The sequence below is a fragment of the Dreissena polymorpha genome, chromosome 10 (genome assembly GCF_020536995.1).
Source record: "Dreissena polymorpha isolate Duluth1 chromosome 10, UMN_Dpol_1.0, whole genome shotgun sequence".
In the NCBI taxonomy this organism is placed as follows: domain Eukaryota; kingdom Metazoa; phylum Mollusca; class Bivalvia; order Myida; family Dreissenidae; genus Dreissena; species Dreissena polymorpha.
This window is the reverse complement of record NC_068364.1, coordinates 23,181,990-23,207,316: the sequence shown is the minus strand read 5'-3', so window position 1 is coordinate 23,207,316 and position 25,327 is coordinate 23,181,990. Positions and strand designations below refer to the sequence as shown.

At 32.4% G+C, this 25,327-nt stretch overlaps 1 protein-coding gene across 1 annotated transcript in view; it reads left to right on the top strand.

The window, feature by feature from the left end:
• LOC127848654 (protein jagged-1-like) overlaps positions 1-17,758 on the top strand; it is a 28,551-nt gene extending 10,793 nt beyond the window's left edge. Inside the window, exons 3-8 of the mRNA XM_052381234.1 lie at positions 2,569-2,688; positions 2,908-3,018; positions 4,099-4,218; positions 13,312-13,456; positions 15,679-15,733; positions 16,468-17,758. Coding sequence (XP_052237194.1) covers positions 2,569-2,688; positions 2,908-3,018; positions 4,099-4,218; positions 13,312-13,456; positions 15,679-15,733; positions 16,468-16,647 — 731 coding nt within the window. The 3' untranslated portion in view covers positions 16,648-17,758. The remainder of the gene's footprint in view (positions 1-2,568; positions 2,689-2,907; positions 3,019-4,098; positions 4,219-13,311; positions 13,457-15,678; positions 15,734-16,467) is intronic.
• Positions 17,759-25,327: the final 7,569 nt, after the last annotated feature.

The following is a 25,327-nucleotide window of genomic DNA, read 5'->3' as shown; positions in this document are numbered from 1 at the left end:
ATGTCGACCATGTTAAACATTTGGTAAAACTTTACAAAATATATTCATTTACAAATATTGAAGATTAATGGTCAAAACGATTGTTGGAAACAGAATACACTAAATACAAATTTCTGTAAAAAACAAAATTTCTAAAATTTAAAAATGAATTCGACTTCGACATTTGTGTCAGTAGATTGTCAACAACACAGTTCTTATTAATATGTTCTGCACAAACCAAAAACGAATTTAAGTAATTTCGATATTATTTCTCATATTCTTCTTTATTCAATATTGACAGAAGATGTACAGATCTAACGTTTCTTTCAGTCTGTACCTGGTCCGGACATTGTAACGACCGTGGAACATGTGTTCCAACATCAACCAATACCGACTATACGTGTAGTAATTGCGCTTCAGGGTGGAAAGGAAAAAGTTGCCACCTCGTTGGTTAGAAATGAACGTTTTCAAAAAAACTTTCAATCTTAAGTTGCTTTATATTTTTATAACAGATTAGTACACATGCGTGTATGATTGCGTAGTTTGACTTACGTTATTAGTATTCTTAGTCACATTTATACTTTAAAACGTAAGAAATGAACAAATAAATTAGACAATATCATAATGTATAGAATGTTCAATTTAGATTGTAGCACTAGATCGTATTGCACCAATGGCGGTGTTTGTGTGGAAAAAGAAACGGACTACACGTGTACATGCAAGAATGGGTGGACAGGAAAGAACTGTGAAATCGTCGGTAGGAATGTTGTTTTCTATCAACAGTACTGACAAATACACACACAATAAATGTCGACCATATTTAATCTTTATCTATACTAAACATATACACAAACAATATATAGCTATTTTTACTAAGATGTTTAAAACTAATATAAATGCAATAACACTTTTTAGCACATAACAAAAAGCTGACAATTTCATTGAATAATAATGGTTCCTTTGACCTGTACATATTTATCAGTACTTTCTATATTATTTGTTTCATATTTGATCAATATTGACAAAAGATGTTCAGATCTAACGTTTCTTTTAGTCTGTAGCTGGTCTGGACATTGTAACGACCGTGGAACGTGTGTCCCAACATCAACCAATACAGACTACACATGTAACAATTGCGCTTTAGGGTGGAAAGGAAAAAGTTGTCATCTCGTTGGTGAGGAATGACTGTTTTATTAATGTATGTAGAGCCCCATTGAAAATATTATTTTTAACTAGTCATTGCTGACACAATGATTTAAGCATTTTACTGATATAAAATATGCAATATTAACCGTAGTTCCATTGCGCAATAATTAGTCTTAGTATAATGAATCGTACAAAAATGTCAGCAAGTAAAGTAGGACAATGGAATTATGTTTACAATGTTTAATTCAGATTGCAGCAGTGGATCGTATTGCACAAATGGCGGCGTTTGTATGGAAAACGGAACGGATTTCACGTGTACATGCAAGAATGGGTGGACAGGAAAGAACTGTGAACTCGTCGGTGAGCTTATTGTACTCTCTCAAAAGTGTTAAAAAAAAATACAAAATGAATCAATGTCGACCATATTAAACATTTGGTAAAATTTACAAAATATATCTATTTACAAAAACTGAAGGTTAATGGTCAAAACGATTGTTGGAGACAGAATACACTTAATACAAATTTCTGTAAAAAACAAAATATCTAAAAGTTAAAAATGAATACGACTTCGACATTTGTGTCAGTAGATTGTCAACAACACAGTTCTTATTAATATGTTCTGCACAAACCAAAAACGAATTTAAGTTATTTCGATATTATTTCTCATATTCTTCTTTGTTCAATATTGACAGAAGATGTACAGATCTAACGTTTCTTTCAGTCTGTACCTGGTCCGGACATTGTAACGACCGTGGAACATGTGTTCCAACATCAACCAATACCGACTATACGTGTAGTAATTGCGCTTCAAGGTGGAAAGGAAAAAGTTGTCACCTCGTTGGTTAGAAATGAACGTTTTCAAAAACTTTCAATCTTATGTTGCTTTAGATTTTTATAACAGAATAGTACACATGCTTGTATCATTGCGTAGTTTGACTTACGTTATAAGTATTCTTAGTCACATTTATAATTTTACACATAAGAAATGAACAAATAAATTATACAATATCATACTGTATAGAATGTTCAATTTAGATTGTAGCACTAGATCGAATTGCATCAATGGCGGTGTTTGTGTGGAAAACGAAACGGACTACACGTGTACATGCATGAATGGGTGGACAGGAAAGAACTGTGAACTCGTCGGTAGGAATGTTGTTTTCTATCAACAGTACTGACAAATACACACACAATAAATGTCGACCATATTTAATCTTTATCTTAACTAAACATATACACAAATAATATATAGCTATTTTCACTAAGATGTTTAAAACTAATATAAATGCAATAACACTTTTTTACACATAACAAATACCTGACAATTTAATTGAATATGAATGGTTCCTTTGACCTTCACATATTTATCAGTAATTTCTATTATATTTGTTTCATATTTGATCAATTTTGACAAAAGATGTTCAGGTCTAACGTTTCTTTTAGTCTGTACCTGGTCTGGACATTGTAACGACCGTGGAACGTGTGTCCCAACATCAACCAATACAGACTATACATGTAACAATTGCGCTTTAGGGTGGAAAGGAAAAAGTTGCCATCTCGTTGGTGAGTATGACTGTTTTATTAATGTATGTAGAGCTTCATTAAAAATATTATATTTAACCAGTCATTGCTGACACAATGATTTAAGCATTATAGTGATATAAAATATGCAATATTTCCCTAGTTACATTACAAAATAATTTGTCTTAGTATAATAAATTGTACAAAAATGTCAGCAAGTAAAGTAAGACAATGGAATTATGTTTACAATTTTTAATTCAGATTGCAGCAGTGGATCGTTTTGCACAAATGGCGGCGTTTGTGTGGAAAACGGAACGGACTACACGTGTACATGCAAGAATGGGTGGACAGGAAAGAACTGTGAACTCGTCGGTAAGATTAGTGTACTCTTTCGAAAGTGTTAAAAAATACAAGATGAATTGATGTCGACCATATTTAATATTTGGTAAAACTTTACTTAATATATCCATTTACAAATATTGAAGATTAATGGTCAAAACGATTGTTGGAAACAGAATACACTAAATACGAATTTCTGTAATAAACAAAATATCTAAAAGTTAAAAATGAAAACGACTTCGACATTTGTGTCAGTAGATTGTCAACAAAACAGTTCTTATTAATATGTTCTGCACAAACCAAAAACAAATTTGAGTAATTTCGATATTATTTCTCATATTCTTCTTTGTTCAATATTGACAGAAGATGTACAGAGATAACGTTTCTTTCAGTCTGTACCTGGTCCGGACATTGTAACGACCGTGGAACATGTGTTCCGACATCAACCATTACCGACTATACATGTAGTAATTGCGCTTCAGGGTGGAAAGGAAAAAGTTGCCACCTCGTTGGTTAGAGATGAACGTTTTCAAAAACTTTCAATCTTATGTTTCTTTAGATTTTTATAACAGATTAGTACACATGCTTGTATGATTGCGTAGTTTGACTTACGTTATTAGTATTCTTAGTCACATTTACACTTTTACACGTAAGAAATGAACAAATCAATTAGACAATATCATAATGCATAAAATGTTCAATTTAGATTGTAGCACTAGATCGAATTGCATCAATGGCGGTGTTTGTGTGGAAAACGAAACGGAGTACACGTGCACTTGCAAGAATGGGTGGACAGGAAAGAACTGTGAACTCGTCGGTAGGAAGGTTGTTTTCTATCAACAGTACTGACAAATACAAACACAATAAATGTCGACCATATTTAATCTTTATCTAAACTAAACATATACACAAATAATATATAGCTACTTTCACTAATATGTTTAAACTAATATAAATGCAATAACACTTTTTTACACATAACAAATAGCTGACAATTTAATTGAATATTAATGGTTCCTTTGACCTTCACATATTTATCAGTAATTTCTATATGATTTGTTTCATATTGGATCAATATTGACAAAATATGTTCAGGTCTAACGTTTCTTTTAGTCTGTACCTGGTCTGGACATTGTAACGACCGTGGAACGTGTGTCCCTACATCAACCAATACAGACTATACGTGTAACAATTGCGCTTTAGGGTGGAAAGGAAAAAGTTGCCATCTCGTTGGTGAGGAATGACTGTTTTATTAATGTATGTAGAGCTTCATTAAAAATATTATATTTAACCAGTCATTGCTGACACAATGATTTAAGCATTTTACTGATATAAAATATGCAATATTTCCGTAGTTCCATTACGCAATAATTAGTCTTAGTATAATGAATTGAACAAAAAAGGCAAGTAAAGTAGGACGATGGAATTATGTTAACAATGCTCTAAACATTCTGTTCTTATAATATCTGATCAACATTCGAACATGATTCTGGTCCGATGAAGAACATGACCGCAAGGGGGCGGTTCAGTTTTCCAGACATGGTTATAGTGAAACCTTGTGTACACTTAAGGAATCTTAGTTTTGTCTAATCGCATGAAACTGGCTCAGATCAATCGTTCAAATTATGTCTGGTCTGCGTTCAAACATGGTTTTTGAAAAGCATTACTGCATGAGGAATTGATTTTGTTTTCCTTTTTTTTAATGCCAATAGCGCAAAATTTTTAAAACGATTAATTTATTTCAGTGTAGTTGTATGGGGTCTCAGAGGAGCGCTTAAGTGCCTAAATGTTGTATAACACAGTTTATTATAACCAAATCTTGAAATCTTTAAGACCTTTAGATCTTAAAAGCCTTGATCTCAATTCAACTAACTGTGCTCAATCTTGAACAAAATACAAAAAAAAAATCTGTTAAACGTTCTGTTTTTTCATTATAACATTATAAATTCATTTAATGATCTAATCTATTGTTTTAACACAAAACAGAACACAGTCGAAACTGACCTAACGGCCACCTGAAATTTACGGTCACTTGTAAATAACGGTCAGTCTGGAATCCCCACGACAAAAAACGATCTTTATTTCACTTGAAAATAACGGCCACCTGTCCATAACGGCCAACGGCCGCTATATTCCACTCCGACATAAACGTTTGAACTGAAATCAACGGTCACGCGTCAGTCGTATCGAGTCGCGAAAATTAAAAAACCAGCACATCATTTGTCCGTCTATTTTGCGGTTAAAGCGTCTGATAGCGGTAATTGCCTTTGCTATAATAATAGCGGCCCGCTGCGATAAACAAAAAATAAGGTGTTGAGAAGGTTTGTTTTCAGGGGATTATTGTGGGGTACCTTCAAAATAAAATATGTCAGCGTATGTGACACGTTTAAAGTAATTATCGCTAATTAAATGACCGCTAATTAGTACTCAGCACTTCCACCATCCAGCACCGTCTGCTCGGTCAGCGAAACGCGTCAGTAGATCGATTACTTAAAAAACGTTGCTTTGTCTAAGAATAACCAGGTAATGCTTGACTCCATCATGAAATTGCAAGACGAACTCTTTGCGCATCTGGTCAAGTATACTAGTATTCATAGAAGATTAGCGAGTTTTTTTAGCGTGGAGTGAATATTTTGATTGTTGCGAGTGATAATGGTTGTGTGTGTTTTTAAAAAAAATGCGTGATAAGTTATCTTGTTTTTGTGCGTGACGTGCTAGGTCTTTTGTTTTAAGTAATGAATGAATGTTTTTATTTTGAATGAGGTTGTTGAATAAAAATACTGTTGGTGTGATGTTTGCGAACGAACAAATTTTAATAATGTTTTGCGTCTTTTTGTTTGAATACGAACGGTACAGTAAGACCGCACTATCGGTTTATGACAGCGAATCCGCTTTTTAAACTTGTACGGACGTGACGTTAATGGCACGTGACAAACTTTATTTACTGAATAAACGTTATGCATGAGTAAACAATTATACAAGCGTTGATAAAGTCATGGCTTTAGTTTAACAATATGACATTAAATCAATCTATAAGATATTATTCTGTGATATTCAATGTAAGTAAATTATGTTATTATGCTTAGTAAATCGCAATGAGCATTTGTTTTTCACTGTATGCAAACGACTGGGTGGGGTAACGACGTAGCCATACTACCAACTGACCAACCATCTTTAAATTGTGATCCGAATGCAACGGTCACCTGTGGACAACTGTCAGTTTGGTCATTTCCCTTGACTGATTGTGAATTCAGGTTTGACTGTGTAATCAATTTTTAAAATTGCAATCAGAAAAAAAATTGCTTTGCTTGATGTAATAATTTCTTTTATGATATGGACAATCCAGCCAGTCAATAAAACTCCAATCGTGTCTTGATGTCCACAATAACCGATCTCAGAGTATATATGTATGCTGAGACAGCTTTCAGATGACGCAATGTGTTAAATTGTATTGTGCTATGTTGCAAGCATTCACTGAAGGCACGTTTGGCAACAACTGTGAGCAGACGTGTGGTTACTGCAATGTGGGTCAATGGCCAGTGTCAGTAGGGTTGCAAGCCTGGATATAGTAGGCTTCTCTGCATGATGTGAACATTTTTCAGAAGTAGAAATTAGCAACGATTTGGATAAACGGGGCTTAATGCATTTGCGGAACGTGTCATCCCAGATAAGCTAGTGCAGTCCGAACTATCAACATCGGGGCTTAAGTGTAGTACACTTTTAATTGGAATAGTATTGTTTAAGAGATATGAGTTTTAAACTCTTTGAAAGCGTGTATTACAAATATTTTGCATATATTTTCATAAAAAAAACAAGACGTGACACCGGACAACGACCTATACATAAGTCAAACATGAGCCAATTTTGTAACAGAGGGATAGCTTTAGACCTATTAAAATACAATTATTCGACCGGTATTTATTTGCATCAGTTATTTTACACAAAAAGTGTAGATGGAGTGAACGTTTGTTGCACGAGCATTTCATGTTTCGTGTGATTTACGTATTCATTATTTATTGTCAATTAGTGTTTTTTTGCAGTAGTGAGTTGTACGTAGTTGCTAAAGTAAAGCGATAAATGTAATAACGTGAACTATGAAATGTCCCTTCTGGGTCTGAACAATTTGATAATGTCATAGGAATAATGAAACTGCATAAACACAATCAGGAGAGCGTTGTAAACAACTCGATACTTGACTTCAAAACCAGAAGACAAAATATAATAAACAACGTGGCCATTTTTTAATGATTAGAATTTCACAATTATAAGTTGTGCTTTATTCAACGCAAATAATCGGTTGCATGTATTATATTAAGTATACAGGTCTAACTTAACGCAAATGAATTCATACATTAAATTAAGAGTAGATTAAGATTAAGAATTAAGTGGGTTAATAATTGACAATGAAAACGTTTTGTGTAATAAAAAAATAAACGGTTAAACATCTAAGTAAGTTAATAATTCTTCTAAAAATGAAAATAAACATCTATGCTGAGCATCAATCAAGATGAAGCGCAATTGATTTTTCGCATACAGTCCTTAGATTGTTTTCCTCGGTTATACATTGCCAAGTATAGCTGATGTAAGTGGCACAGCATAAATGAAATACGGAAGCGGGAATGTTGCGATGCTCTTAAGACGGTGTCAAACACACTCACATTTAGGTGAATTTGAACGCTGTCTCGACTATGTGTGAAATGAAATCTATAGGGATTCAATCGTCTTTGCTCTTCGAATAAAAACACTTTTTGTAAATTCTACTGCGACATTAAAAAAAAGAACAATCAAATACAGGAGTATCCTTCGTATTTAAAATAGCAGACGAATTATTGAGCGGCATAAACATTGAAACTAACAACAAGATGAAACCTCACTGGTCAGATGTTTGTTATTTGGTGTTTAATATCGTGTGGGTGTCTTTTATAAAGTGTATTAAATTATGTATCAGATTTAAACGCAGAAAAGTGGACGGAGGCTTAATAATTACCGTTCTATTACACTATTAAGTTTCACCCCAAGCTCTTAACTACAATTTAAAAAACATGCATAGAAAAGTTCTGTACGGAAATTAACAGTATTTCGGATGCGCAATTTCGATTTCGTTCAGGGCACCTTATTTGTATTGTTCACTCTTTTATTCAGAAATAAATCAAGAAAACAATGTTTCCACGACACATACGTGGACATGATGAAATATTTAAATTATCGATATATAGTTGAACTTTTCGAAGTGTGGAGTATACCAAGCCAAAGGAATTAGAAAGAGATCACAATGATAACATTTCCTTAAGAAGAACGTATTAAGTTATTTGTTTTCCGGAAAGAATGTGTTCATATCATGAGGTCAATATTGAATGCTGTTCACAATATGAAAACGATACGCTCAATTGTTCTGTTCCGCGTTTGATTGTTTGCTTGCTTGAGTGTGTGTTTGTTTTTAACTAAATAATCATCATAATCAGAGAGCGTGCTGTAAGCGTGCGCTCCTTGGAAAGTCCAAACCGCATAAAACTGTATACGTATAAGCTTCAATTCATTGAAGCACTTCCTTAAATACGTAGATGTTGTAATAAAATTGTGATTATGTTTCAACATTTATTATACGAGGTTTGCTATGTATTATTTTTGCAGAATGATTAATATGGCCTTTGTTCCACGACCATTGTCCTCCATTTATTTTTAAACAAATGTAACAACATCATTATTTAGTAAAAATACGATTATTGTTGTAACCACTTCCAGTTTCTATGTTATTTAGTATGTGAACTTATTACTGTATGATCAATTCTGTTTCACGTCGCATTTTGTGCTGTATTGTGCTGTTTTGTACTGTTTGGGCAATCGGTCACTTGCCTTAAATAAAGGACCAACTTCTTTATATTGATATGTTTATTACTCCCTGATTAAGACTAACGATACAAAATGAACAATTCGTTATATATTCAATTTATATACTGTTCTGAACTATATTTTGGTAATCTTATGTGACACCACAGGGCATAGATGTTTGTTATTTGACAAGTAACGTTCGCTTAGGTTGTTCAAATCATGCCACTGGCGTCCAAAATTTCCACGCTTAAGGCATAACTTATTAATTAGGACTTTTATAATAACTATCGACGCCCTTCAAATCTCTTCTCTGAAACTGTAAGGGTCAGGAGTTTTATATAAGGTGTGAAATATTTGATAGTTCATTTCTTTTAAGGTTGTTAAAAGCATGCGCCTGTGGGCAAAACTGATGAATGTTAATGCATTTACCGAGAATGTCCGGCTGACAATAGTCACATCGTTTTAAATTGTGTACAGGACGATCTTGACATTTGGTTCGTCATCATATCGACCTTACGTCCGGTCTTTCAGTTTGAAGCCAACCACTCCTTGGAAAATTTCCTCGAAAGCATCATTCAACTTCTGTAAATTGCCTCGACTATGAAGAGAATCTATAGTGATTTGTCCACTCTTTGCTGTTTAATAAAAATACATTTCATTTCAAGTCTCGCATTTGAACATTTTGACGTTTAATTAACACTGCAAAAGGGTGGCCCTTTTTCATATTTTCACGAAGAAACTTTTTTGCATATATGATTGTGTAAATGCATGTATTTTTTTCTTCAGAACTTTATCGAAATATAAATAGACTCTGAGAATGCATTTATTTAGCATCGTTTATGCGGAAAGATTGTTCAATGGCATAGACGGGGCCGTGTGTATACATTGACATTTCCGCATAGACAAACACGTCACATCTTTGCAATAACACGCCAATGCGATTTCACATTCATGTCAGTGGGCTTTTCCGTAGGACTATTAGTTAATGACTAGATGTTTTACCATGCTTTAATGTATAACTCTTAGCTAAATACGTTTCCTTACATCCCTGTAAAATAAGCGTATTTATCGACTACATATTTAGTTTCCAATCGCAAGACGTCGTGTTAATTAAATGTCGTGCATAACATACAAATGCATCACAACAATACATATTGTAAATGATTTATAAAAATATTTGGGTAACACAAGACTTTTGAAAAGGCTCGTATGTCAATACCGTTCAGGAATCATTTAATTAATTAATATATACACAATTTTAACTTGTGTAACACATATGTATATCTCAATTGTTTTTCTTGAATCGGTATTAAATCAATGTGGATGTCATTAAGCCTCTAAGTTTCGGGCTTATTGAAACGCTCTTGTGTCCGTTTCCTGATTCGCTAATGTACGATAATGTACGTGGTATGATATTGGTACATTTTGTGCTGAAATTTACGAAACTTACTTATCCTTGAAATTACAGAATATTTGAAATTATTCAAGAAGCTCAGAAAGACGATCAGTTACAATTCTAAATACTTTACTTTTCAAATGCACTTATGTCACAAAAGGTTACCACCATAGACCTCATCATCGCTTGCTGTCAACCTTCCAATATTTGTAATGACATTACAATCCTTTGCAGTTGTCACTACCTACACCAAGAGAAAATAAATGCTTAAAACTGATATGAACTGGGGTTTAATCATGTTTTAAATATTGAGCAACTGTCTAAAATACAAAATAGTAAATGTTTATAAGAATGTTTATTATGCTGTTTCATGAGTTTCATATGCATTTAGTGAAATGTGTTTACTTATTTTTGTCTTTAAAAAGTTGTATCTGTATAAAAATTCCAATAGTTACCACGTTTGGATAAACACAATGTTACGTAGAATATGTGTATGAATCTTACCATTCACATATCCAACAGAATATTTATCAAAACCATATGTTTTACTTGCAACTTTGGCCATTTCACATGACTTACTTATTTCTTGTCAAGTGGACTGAATACAATATGTTCCGAGGCTCATAGCTACTTTGGTTATCGACGAAATATTAATTTATGATTTGTACTGCCTTTGGAAAATAAACGACCGCTTATCTAGCAATTGAATAGTAGTAACCATGCTATAGTTAAATTATTGGCAACAACCGTTATGTGTAAACAGTTCACGGCCATATTGCAAAAATCCGCTTTGAGATCATTTTTAACTATATTTTGTCGAAGTTTTCGATTTGTGAACTGATCACGGTCACCTATGAACTGGTGGATATACAAAAATGCCTTATTTTGGTCATTAGACTCAGGCTTGTTCCAAATCTTAAAACGACAACGTCTACTACATTTTACTGTAATAAGTAATATATAAATTTATAAGCGTAACGTTTGTATTAAAATCCTGAAAATTGAGTTATGTTAATTGTAAAATTAACACTGTTCTTTAAAGTAAATAACAGCTATGTATTAAGATATTTAAATGCCAAATTCTTTTTATTTAATCATTTTAATGAGTAGTGTACCATAACACATACTTAAACGTAGACAAAGTCCAATTCTGATTTCTTTACGTTTTATTTCTGCTTATTAACACAACACAACGTTTTCAAAATGTTTGTCAAATACAAGATACATGCGAAGCCCTCAACGGGCCCAGCCCGCGACAGCAAGCAATAATACACCTTCTATGTTTGGGTACTTAAGTAAGACTGTTTATTAATATAGATATAAACAACGAAAGCTTTGATAATTGTTACGTGTACAATTCTGATTGGCTGTGTAAAGTCACGTGTCTGTGACGAATGCAACGAACACATAGCGAATAAACACGGACTTAACAGAGTGTTGACACGTAAGGTAAACAAATATTCGTGTCCGGTAATAATTGATGTTTGCTAACCCGAGGCTATTCATATGTTGATCCAGGTGGCCGCCTATCCAAGACCGCATGAAATCTGGTACAAAGTGCGACTATCATATTAATCCAACAATGCCCCAAATGTGCGTTTTGTGTGCGTTATGTCACAGTAGTGTCATTGAAATCTGGCCGTAACAAAAGATTAATATTCTGTATTATTAGACCTCACTTTTATTCAAAATGCTTTAATCCCATAGACCATCGTGACATAAAAATTCTCTCAGACCCAGCGGGAAAAAAAATACTGTCCAAAAAATATTGTCGCCCGCTCAAAAAATACTGTCGTCCGCTACCTTAGCAATCAAGATCGGAATGGAAAAACATATGCTGTCCCATTCGCGCATGCGCAGTACGCAGTTTTGCATTTCCGTTGTAAACAGACGACCAAATCCGCCAATCATTGCTTAAATTAAGAACAATTATTGGATATTAAAATTGTTCATGCTTCATATAAATTGTTAATGTTTGAATAGTTTTTCGGTATAATGAAATAAATATTACATGTCTGACAGCTTTGTCAACTTTCGGAAAAATACTGTCAACCTCGGCTTCGCCTCGTTTGACAGTATTTACTCAAGTTGACAAATTTACTGTCACCCTGTCAGACATGCAATATTTATATACTGTCGACTTTTGTAGACTACACTATCGTTGTTTATAAACTTGGTATCGAATTGTACAAAACGCGTAAAGATAACAAATTCGTATAGATATTATTATAATAAGTGTTGTATGTGCGTGTCCGTGCAAATTCGTAAATATTTGGTTGGAATAAAAATTGATTCACATTTTCAGAGCGATGTGCTTTGGTCGATCGTTGTGTAGAAATACCCGTATGCAACAAAACGTCATAACGTATAGACAATTTTAACACACTTCGGTTATCTCATAATTAATTTAAATAATCGGCTATTATTGCCCAAGAAGAATAATAATCACAAGCAAAATAGCCGGTCGATTACTATTTGACGCGATAAAATAATCGTTCGATGCATTATTCAATGAATCCTCTGGTATGTTCAATACTATTGTACGTAATGCGGATTTCCTCTTACGACGTTTGTTAACATTTTTTTCCAAAGTTGAAGGCCAATTACATGTATTGGATTTTAGTCGTTTTGCTATGTTGCTACTTACGTGTTTTTTCAGCGTCCGCAATCAATTTTTGTTTTCACTCAATAAACCCTCCAGCCCCGTCAATAGGTTTCAAATTAGTATGCTTACATATATGTTTTTCCCCCACGATCTTATAATGAAACCATTTTTTGTGGCCAACATATTGTAAATGAAGAAACCAACAACCACGCAGCGTTGTGAGTCCTTTATAAAACAGACGGAATGGTATCAAGCAGTCGATTATGGGAACGGTTTCTGATACGTCAACTTCCTCACAAATTCATTTGTCCCTTTGTCAGCTTGTTATAAATTTCGTTATCTTTAGTTTTTGTAAAATGAGAAACATAGATCATGTACCATAGACAGGTACTATTCAAGCCTGAGAGAAATTATTTTACCTATATATCAATATGAACTGTTGAAAGGCGCCTTTTTGATTGTGTATGTATTGCTTTTTGTTCCTATAACAATACAGAGGCGTCAACATCTCAAGCGCCGAAACCACAATCAACTGCCTCGTCTACTACGGAATCGTTGACATCTGTGTACATCGGCGTCGGGGTTGGCTCCTTTGTGTTGGTTGTCATCAATGTAGCAGTTATTGTCATCGTAACAAAGAAGTAAGCTTGAACATAACTTGTCAATATAACACATATGTTCAATGTGTAATAATGAATTAATATAGATAATATATTGAAGGAAACATAGATTTACTGTATATGATTGCACTTAATACATCCGATGCAATTCAATTATAATCCATTATGTGATGTACGACACAACATGCATGATTATTCGAGAAGGCGTTTATTACACAGGCATTAAACATTCAAATTGTGTATGTTCTTAAAAATAAGAGTGTCTGATTGCATTTGCTTATCTTGAAGTAGGTATGGTTTGAAAGTTGTCAAATTGTATTTCCATAACTGCTGAATCATCTTCGCGTACTTATCGGATCCAATAAACTTCTTAAAATCCTTCAAAAGATGTAGTTTTTGTCTCTCCTACATATGTGAATCACTTGCCCCGGTAACTATGTATATTTTACAATCGATTGGTATATCTGAAGTGAACTTTGTTTCTCATATCGTTTCGATTCGAGCTGCATCATTGAAATCCCATGCTTCTATCATGTATGAACAGATTGCATAAATGTGCGTTCTTCACAACCAGCTCCTGTTCGGTCCCTAGGACACTTGCCTGCTGTGTTTCTTAATTTCACTTATACTTCAGTTACTTGCACCCTCTTCTGAGTTCTACTAGTAAACGACGGTGTGGGAACATAATATCATGTGATTACAGGTGTCAATTGTCGGCTGTTGTTTCATGAACATGTAGCCGAGTTTGGTGGTGGTACTTGTGAGTATCATTCTCCAGCTGCCATGATACGATTCCTAGTAAAGGTTTATGTGCAATTCTGTTCACATGACGTACATGTCAGATCTGAGGCTTTCGATTCGTATGGACGTCACTGTATCAATGACTTTTACTTATTCATTAAAGTAGCGTGGCTCGAGCTCTTTCCGTAAATGTGTCATTTGCAACATTACACCAGTGCCAACAGATCTTTCAATTGGTATACATGCCCCGCTTAAAAAAAACAAGCGATTGTTCCTTCGCACAAAACACGAAGGACATCAGATTGTTATATACACATGTATGCAACCTTGTCAAGTAGGAAGGAATAATTTATATTGTAAAAGATAAATAAAACAAAAGGTTAATTATTTGCATTCGTATTCATAAATTATATATCACAAAAGAAATACCAAATACAAATGTAGACGTGAAAACATGTTTAGATAATATGTTTTCTCTCAAACCGGTATATGTTTATTGATGTTTGCGACCAATTGTTTGTGTGTGATTTTTGCTCTTTCCGTAAATTTGTATTATGTCCATATCATGCGTCCATATAAACAAAACAAAATTGTCGACTAAACCTTACGTTGTTTTTGACAGCCTAAACTACTGTTTCAACAAGATCTCGTGTAGTTAGACGCGTAAATTATACCAAGGCTACAACCCATAACCGCCCCTGCAGTCTTTGTTAAGTGACAATCGCCGAAAGACAAGATCATAATGATGACTTAAACAGTTGGTATATCCAAGTCAACTGGGCCACTAAATAACTATATCATATAATTCATAATCTGTCGGATAAAAAGCCTTCATGCCCAAAACAGCATTGTTTAATCGGTAATAAAGTTCATGTATCTATTTAGTCGCATCTATGATATTTGAGGGAAGTCACATCACGTCATAAGGCAATTAATCTATCTTGCCGCAATATATCCGCTATCTTCTTTTTTCTTAGAGGCATCAATCGTATCTGATGCCTTTGGTTGCCTTAAAAGTTACACTAGGTTCGAATGCTGCTCGTTATATATATGGATATTCATTGTCATTTTGAAGACAATTTAAACTTTATTTAAGGAGCATATCGTCTGCTTCTTTCACTTTTTTGTGCACATGTTTTGTTTTGTTATCAGGCATTTCAAATATATGTATTTATTTAATCTTTTTTTTGTAAATTAATTGAATAATTAATTGATTGGTTATTAATTGCTAAATTTATGAATTCATAAATTATTATTGTTTATTTATTTATTTATTCATTATTTATTTATATGTAGTTATTTGTTTATTCATGAAATCATTTATTTATGCATTAATTAATTAATTAGTTAATTCATAAAGTAATTAATTAATTCATTCATTCATTCATTTATGCATTAATTCATATATTTATGTATTAATTTAACAATGTATTTATGTATTTATTTATTTATGTATTTATGTTTTTATCAAACATTCTATGATGTACCTTTAACTTTTGAAGGCTCCGAAGAAGAAATACTCCCATGCCAAACACCTTTACTCCCCAGATAAATGAGGTGAGTTGCAACCCATTGGTAAACACACAGTAATTCATATCATATTGCATTAAAAGAACTGTAATGTTGACGATAGAAGACACATTGTAAACTTATTAACACACTAGTTATTAGGGAAAGACGAAAACAGTTATAGTAAGCTACTGTTCATTGATTATTGTCTTACTCCCTCGTTGCCTGCCGACCTTGTTGCTAGGTAAACGCTTAAATATTACATACATACATACATGTGTTTGTACAGTTAAATTTTTTTAAATCTCAATTTGGAACATTGAAATGATCCGATTGACTGTCTTTTGTTCAAACCACCATTTGCTACAAATAGTGTGTTACTATAATGACCCCTTAAAATAGGTGACTTTTTCTTTATAAAGTATGACGTATAAAAATGTAATGATATTTATATATAAAATTGATTTGTGTTGCACGGTTGAGTAAACGAAAACCAAAGCTGTAGAAGGTTTTCGCTTTAACAGTGAAGTCACGTCAATGTATTATTCAATGATCATTTCCAACTGATAGTTGTTAAATGTTAAAAAAGCGCAATTACAAATATTCAAATTTATTCAAAGATTGCGAATGCCATCATTTATATACTATTTTATTTGATTATTATTCATACAAGATTGTATTTAAACAAATGGTGCACACAGAAAAAGATAAAAATCCTCTATATTTATATAAACTAGCATCGTGATGAACATGAGCCAGATAACATTTACCTTATAATGCAGGGGAGAGAGTATCAAACACTGACAGCCCGTGGTCTCATAGAAAGCGTTTATGATCGCATAGCAGACCGTGATGTGCATTTGAGCGAGTATGAAAACTTAAAGATTGCCACAGAGACGAGTTTTCAGTCTACCGTCCCCCCAATACAGGGTGCCACTAGCAGCACGGATGACGTTACCTAAGACCAATAACTTCAAAGCTGTCGTAAGACATATCAAAACCACTGACAACGAAATACTAGCCGTTACGTTAAACGAGTGTCATTTGCAACATTACACCAGTGCCAACAGATCTTTCAATTGGTATACATGCCCCGCTTAAAAAAAACAAGCGATTGTTCCTTCGCACAAAACACGAAGGACATCAGATTGTTATATACACATGTATGCAACCTTGTCAAGTAGGAAGGAATAATTTATATTGTAAAAGATAAATAAAACAAAAGGTTAATTATTTGCATTCGTATTCATAAATTATATATCACAAAAGAAATACCAAATACAAATGTAGACGTGAAAACATGTTTAGATAATATGTTTTCTCTCAAACCGGTATATGTTTATTGATGTTTGCGACCAATTGTTTGTGTGTGATTTTCCTTAAAGTCCTTACATGATATTCTAACATTAAACTATTTCTCTGTCGCTTCATTTCGTGGTGTGCGTTCGGTTTATATTATGTTTATTCTTGATGTACAATAACGCTGCACAATGTGAATGTATATTTACATATGTTTTACGGTTATCGCTATGCCATGCAGCAAAATACTCCAATCTTAAACGACGAGTTCAGAGTAAAGCCGTCACATTTTGAATTGCTGAATCTCTTCTATTGAAATAATGCGATTTAAGTGCACAAGTTTGCTGAAAATGCAAAAGAATAAATTTTAACAACGTTTCTTTTTATTTTTATTAATGAAATCTTAAGTTAATTGACCGTTGGCTTAATATTCGTCGTCCGGAATGCGCTAGATGTTGGACAAAACAGACAATATTATGGCAGTACAAATGAATTTGACCCTTGTTAATTCATTTTAAAACCGCATACCGTATCAAGTATACTTATTTCGATACAACTATCATTGTTCAATAACATGGATTAGTATTGTTTGTTATTTCCACTTTTTAGATTTTTTTAGAAATATTGAGTTCCAGAATTCTCTTACAATTTTGAGTAAATTTGTCAAAAACTATTGTGCTGTTCTCATACATTTGAATTACCTTTTGTTGCCGTTTCTTAAATTGTTTTAGCCTGCAAGTATGGTTTTATTTCATAATGATTGATGGACGAAAGTATAACGAAACCAAATATTCTATGATTATATAAGTTATGAGTATTATTGTATGTATCTTTATAGTAACATAAGTATTATTATTAATGTGTCAAATTTAAGATTGTAGATTTTTTTTTTTACAGATTACGGAAATTAAAGATATGAATGTAGTTGCTGCAATTCGTCAACTAGTTGTATGATCAATTGTATAATAACGTGAATACATGCCTGTGTATTTGGCTTAATCAATAATCAAATTCAGTCGTGTTTTAATATTACAAAATATTACTACTTACGAAGGAAAAGTTTGATTTTGCATGATATTAAATACATAGATTGCGTTGAGAATAGTCTAATAACGCTTTGTCTTTTTGACATCATGTGAACTTGATATCATGTTTCTGTACTTCGATATTATTTAATCTAAACATCTATATAATGTAAATAATGCTATTCTTATATATTATTTTGATGAATGGACTGTGTAATTAACGTGCTTTGTATGCACATATTTCTCTGTTACAGTTTCCTTAAAAAGTATTCTATATCGTGCTATATTGTATAGCTGGTATTTCCTAAGATCTCTGAACATATGTTTCGATGGTATTTAAGATTTATATAAATTAAATGTAACAATAAATTATACTGTCTTTGTAATGTATCATTTAGGCATAAATTTATTGTATATTGAGAGAATCGATTTCGATATTATTGGTTAATTAGGTAAATAGTCTATATCGAGCATATGTACGTGGATATAATTTATGAATTCAATGAATGTATATCTAGCGTAAGTATTTGGATCTTTTCTTTATGTAAATCAATGTACATATTTGATGGCTCAATTTTCCTGAGATGAATCAACTATTGAATACATATATTTTGATTTTGTTCAGTTTTAGGTTGTATACAGAAATAAAATTATATTGTGAACATGTATTTTGATTTTTTAGATAACATAACTGTATAACTTTCACCCGTATATTGTTGGTTCTGAGATAAATGAAATTTATATAGTATTCATATATATTACTCTATGCTTTCCTTCAATTAAATAATTGTATATTGATCACATGTATGTTATAACTGTAGATGATGCAATTGTAGATCGATTGTATTATTTCCGGTTTTAAAGGTATGGGATATTGTTCATATATACCTTGATTTGGGGAGATATATATTAATTTTATTTTGTGCGCCTGTGTTTTGGATCTTATATTTTCATGCTGTAAATTAATATCAGCTGTATTGAGAAAATATATTTAGATGATATATTATTATATATATTTGTATGATTAAGATGTATACATTCCTTATTTAAATGCATTTAATAGTGCGCATGTAAATGTATTTCGAAGCCGTTTGTTTTCCTGATGTAACTGAGTGCCGTAATACACATGTGCTGATATAAGATTTTCTTGCAAAATTATTAAGTTACAAATGCGGCAAAATTCTCACGAACTGCCCAAAGCACATCTGTTCGCTCGTAAATTTACTCGGATATCGTCGCGGGAAAATAACATGGACTATATTGTCACACGCAAAATAAAAACGAGCATTTTGTATCTCGTTAAATCTATGATAACAGACCACATATATCGCCGAAATTTTGGCTATTGCTATATGGTATACTTGAATGTGTTAACTTTATTGTATGAAATAATTTACGAAATATTGGTTGATTTTGAGTATATATGCTGAATTACCATAATTGTATTTTGTTTGAATATGCATGAGTGTTTTTTAGTATTTATATTCATTATATTTACAACATTTATACGGCTACAAACACAATTTCGAGTCACCATCTGGGCTGGGCTGGTTTTTGGTTTGTTGGTTGTCCGAGGAGATATCATCTTTTATACATGAAGGGATTTAGATGATACTTGTACTTACTTGTACTTACTTGTACTTACTTGTACTTACTTGTACTTACTTGTACTTACTTGTACTTACTTGTACTTACTTGTACTTACTTGTGCTTACTTGTACTTACTTGTACATACTTCATTTCATGAAGCCTCACACAGTTTCAATTATTTTACTATGGGGCATCTTGACAAGTTAGTATTCTAATTTGAATAAAATTCAATTTTACGTTTTTATTGGGTTTCACTTTTAATCATGATGCTATGAGGTTAATGTTTGTTTACACTATTATCGTGTGTGAGCTATTTTGGACTAAGTGTTTGGTTGAGCTATTTATGAACCGGTTTAAACACACAATTGATGCAATGGTCGGTCCACGGCGGTATATCGAGTTTGCATGTTTTTCGCTTAATGTTTTATTTATCATTTTCTTGTATAGCATAAGCAATGGTCAAATGGCTTAAATTAAAGACAAGTGGACACACATTTCTATCCTGTTCATGATTCTTGAGTTTGATTTCATCTATATATTTGATAATGCTGATTATTCGCATTACGTCTTGATTTCTTTGTGAAACTACATAAAACTGATCTCGCTTCATATTTTACGAGAGTGTTTATGCGAGACATATGTTTGCTTAAGTTAGATACTATTTTAAGGTAAAATGGTATATACTCAATAAACGTTATGCAGACATTTATAATCGTCATGGACTATAATTTGTATTTGATACAATTCAAAATGGCAGATACTCAATAGAATTAAAATGGATTACTGTCAGCCTTCTTTGATGAAATAATGTTCTTCAACGTTTCTCCATTTAATATTCAATTTCACACGTTTTATATAAAAAACGCACAATATAACAAGACGACAGTATTTATTTTGTAATGTCAATTATAATTTTAAGTCGCCATCGAGGATTTGCTTAAGCTAACAGCAGTTTCCTGAAACTTAAGCACGCTTGATGAACTCAATGCATGGAAGTATTTAAAATAAATGTTGTATTGAACAAAAAGACTGGTGGTCATTATGTTATATAGCCGAATTGTTGCGTTAAAGATCTGTTTTATTTTGTGAAGGGTTACATACAATTTTATACGGTTAATAAACATAATGCGTTCAAGTGTTCGACATAAAGATTCCACCAAAACAATACAAGCCAGTCTACTTCTTGCTATTTTAAATTGTTAAAAGTTGCAATTTTATCAAGTAAACAGATTTTTTGACAGATTTTGATTCTCATCAAAGTAGTTGGTTTACATGGAAACTTTATTTATGTTTTTATTTAACTGTACAAAAAATCCGATAAAAGGAAACTTGCAAAATGTGTTAACTATAGTTTTCATTGGATATGAGCAATGTTGTATGTGTAGTACACACAAATATTGTATAATAAATATAATTTTATTTAATGATATCCGGTGGTTAATAGAGAAATATCAGTGAAATAAAACTGGTATTTTACTGTTTTAAACAGTGAAAAATAACAGTGAAAAATATCGATATTTTTCACTGTTTTACAGTGAAATGACGTCATTTTTCGACAAAATGAAGTCATAAATCAAGCGAAACTATCCAGTTAAACTCTTTTACAATGTAAGTAAACAGTGAAAAAACGTAAAATAAAAAGAAAACTTGTTGGATTCGATGGACTATCGATTTTAATTCACTCGTGATCCTAAAAAATACATATTTTCACTCATGGCTGCGCCACTCATGAAAATATTATTTTATATGATCTCTCGTGAAAAAAAATCGACATTCCATCGAATCCAACAAATATCCTTATTATGTTTGTATATAAAGCTACATTGTACTTCAATAGAATTTAATCGTACTTACAGTCTATTTCGTTTTGCTCATTATGTATGGCACATACTGGCGTGTGACAATAACTAAATAACTTTATTCTAACATTTCATAAGTAATTTTTACTTATCATAATACAAATTGTATATCATGTCAGATATTTACGCAAGTGAATATATAATACGAAATGGTATCATTTATCGGTTACATAGTATAGATATGTATACAATACAATGTAGCCATGTATTTTTGTTTTGCTCATTATGTATGGCACATATGTGCTCTTATTTATCTTGTTGCTGATTTTTTTCCACGCCAAATGACTCTTATTCCTTACAGTTTATATCACTTACCTAACAGATTAGATAGATGAAAATAAACCGTACTTCTTTATGAACTGACGCGTATATATATTGTCCATACTGTTTTGAATGATGCGTTGGTCCCTCTTGACCGTATTTATTGTCTATATTGAATTACGTATGTACATGTTGTTTAAAGCGACTATGTAAACAAAATTCGTCCAGCTGTAGTAGAAACATCTTAAAACATTAAGATAAAAACGCCAGTTTACAAATGTCTATAATAATGAACATGTAATTGAAATAACTATAACATTCTGAGAAAGAACAAACGTTTATTTGTATTTTATTTATATTTGCTGTTCATTGTTTTAGTTTTGTTTTTATGTGTTTATACATTCATTTATTAATGTTCTATTATTATTTCGACGTTTGTATATTTTTTGAATTTATGATTCTCACAGGTTCTTTTAAGTCTTATCATTCGTTTCGGGAATATAATCTGTTGTAACGAACTCTCACGGTGGATGTATGTATGAAATTATTTCCTACATTATATTACAGGATAATAAAAAAATCCTCTTTCTATGAGTTTTTGTTGGTTTCTCATAAGCCTAACCAACAACTTTCTGAACATTTAAGTAGTAAGTAGTCACACGATTATTGTTTTCAGGTAATTCGTCACGTACTTTTGAAAGTCACACTCGTGTAGAATTCCTACTTTGAATGTAACATCGTTTTGAATCTTGTCAGATTGGTTCTTATTACATTTTAAATGGATATTAACTGATTGGCTGAGTAATGAACGTTGTTTTTATGAACAAATAAATTTATTATTTCCTAAATTTGCAATTGTGTATGACGGAAGCTGCACACACAAATGACGCACTAACTCGTTTACTATAGGACATTTAGTCCTAATGAGATGCATCTTAAAGTAAATACCATACCAGCTAGATAACTATCTTATATAACGTCTAAGTGAAAGTCAGTTACAAGCAGACCCATACTGACAACACTAATGAGACTCTGTATAGCAGTTAGTTGGCAATACTAAGGCACGTCATCATTAAATGCATCTATATGCAGAAAAATACCGGAACACCATCAAACAAGTTACACTAGAATAATAAATCATTATATATTACCAATAAACAGTTAAGTATTTGAAACTTAAAGTAAAACAAATTAAATCAAATACAATGCAGTTAAATCAGTTTCTTACCTGCAACGCAAAATAGAATAACACTGTTTATTTACAAAACATACTTTTATTATCAATTTACAATATTTGATAGCAAACAATGAACAATACTAATTTGCCAAATTTAGTCAAAATAACGCAGATTTTCCCAATGCAAAGGGACCCGTCACATTCTAAAAATGGCGAAAAAAAACCACAACACTGCAACTTTATTAAAGCCTAATGCATTACTCAACATTGATGAAACGTGGTGAGAATGTTTTCTTAACAATATCTTGGCTGAGATGTTATCTCGGTCACATGAGCCAAAAATCTATTTCATTAGGTCAAATCATAGAAACACCTTGTTACCACTCTAGAAACCAGTTAACTAAATGTATAGCAAGGGTGTTTATATGTTTACCCTATCTGTTAGCATACGCCTAATCACATAAAAAAATTAATGTGATGTGTTAAAGTGATATTCAGATGTAGTTATTGTTCGCAGAATGCTGCAAAATGGTCACCGCTTGAAAGCATTTTTTTGTAAGATAAGGTTTTATTCAGTGCTTCAGCAAAGCCTTCAGCCGCAGCACCTTGAGCCGCCCCCAGGTCCCACTATGCCCTTTTTGGACCCAACATTGAACTATTTTTGATCTGATCACATTGTTATACAGGCAATTATATTTGAAGTTTCAATAAATTAATTTAATTTTCACAGAGAAACAGTTAATTAATTATAGAACCTATGTATAAAAGGAAAATACATGTAACATGAAATATATACATATTTTACACAAGCTATATTGAAAATACTCCACATGAATGCCGGTAATATAACAGATCTTGCTAAAGTACCGTTTTTACAAATTAGCAACTTGCCCTTTCAAAATCCTAGCTGAAGCATAGTTTATTGTTACCCTTTTGTATTCATTTAGCTGAAATTGTGTCACAATGTCTTGTCAGTGGAATTAAGCCACTATTTTTTTATAATCTTACCATAGACTGCAATTGGGCATACTAATTCTATTATCCATTTTCAGTTATTACTATTTGTGAGTTTAAGAACTGCATTTACTCATCACTTCTGCTTTCCATTTCTTTGCAAAACTGATATATTCCATTAAATATAGCCATCTGAAATATTTTTCTTTAAAATGAAGAAAATTTCCTCAAACTTGAAGCTTACTTTTTGATTTTATTTCCCCAAAATGGAAGTTCAGGCCTTTCCCCAAATCGACAAAAAAAAGCCCTGTAACTAGTCATGATTCAAAATTGTGTTATATTCATAATACAACAGTTGAATGATCATTATTGTCTATATAAAAATGGCGACCTTAATAAGTCACCATACTTGTGTTTGCTATTTATTTTATACCTAATGCTAAAATACGACATTTCTGCAGTAAAATAACAGCAGTGAAAATAAACAAATTGTTCTTCTTACGGGTGAAAATAACACATTTTCGGAACTCCCTTTCCTATTTTTAGATTCGTATACATAATTATATATATTTTTTCTATGATTACGAGTAAATCAAAAGCATCATTCCACCGAATCCAACACATTTTCTTTTTTATGCTGTTTATGCTTTTCACAGTTTAATTACATTTTAAGAGTTTAACTGCATAATGTTTCTGGTATATTGACGTCATTTCGTCACACTAATGACGTTATTTTGTGTTTTGAACTGTATTGAGGCACGCCACGGGAGGGAGAAGGGGTAACTTTTCAGCGAAAGGAAAACAGCTGTTCATTACTTCATTGAAAAAGGGGCATAAAAGAAACGGTAAATTTGTTCATATCAGTGTAAGATCGTTTGCTATTTCACTCGTGATCATAGAAAAGTAATATGTTCACTCGTGGCACAAAGTTTCTATGATCACTCGAGAAATAACAAACAATCTTATACTGACATGAACAATAATCCATTATATCTTATAGTAATATTACATCGATAAGCCAACTAGATCTTATATAGAAACATTGTTAAATAGTTGAACCTTGTTCTGAGAACACACGGTTTAATAAATGTGTGTTAAGAGTTGTCCCCAATTAGACGGTGCAGTCCGCACAGGCTTATTTGGGACGACACTGTCTGCTTTAACTGGATTTTTGCTAGAAAGAGGAAGAGTTTTAACGAAAAATGCAAGTAAAGCATTCAGTGTTGTCCCAGATCAAAATGTGAGGACTGCACAGGCTAATCTGGGACGGCACGTAATTTGTATGCATATGAATTAAGCCCGCTTTTTCCCATTTGTTACGCTCTATATTTCAGAGTGAACTGAAAAAGGTTTTAGATCAATTTGATGACATCCTGAAGAACAAATCACATATCCCAAGAGCTTTATGGGGGTATAGGTCAGGTAAGGGACCTAATAGGGAAATAAATATTGTGGCATTAAGATTATGTTCACATAG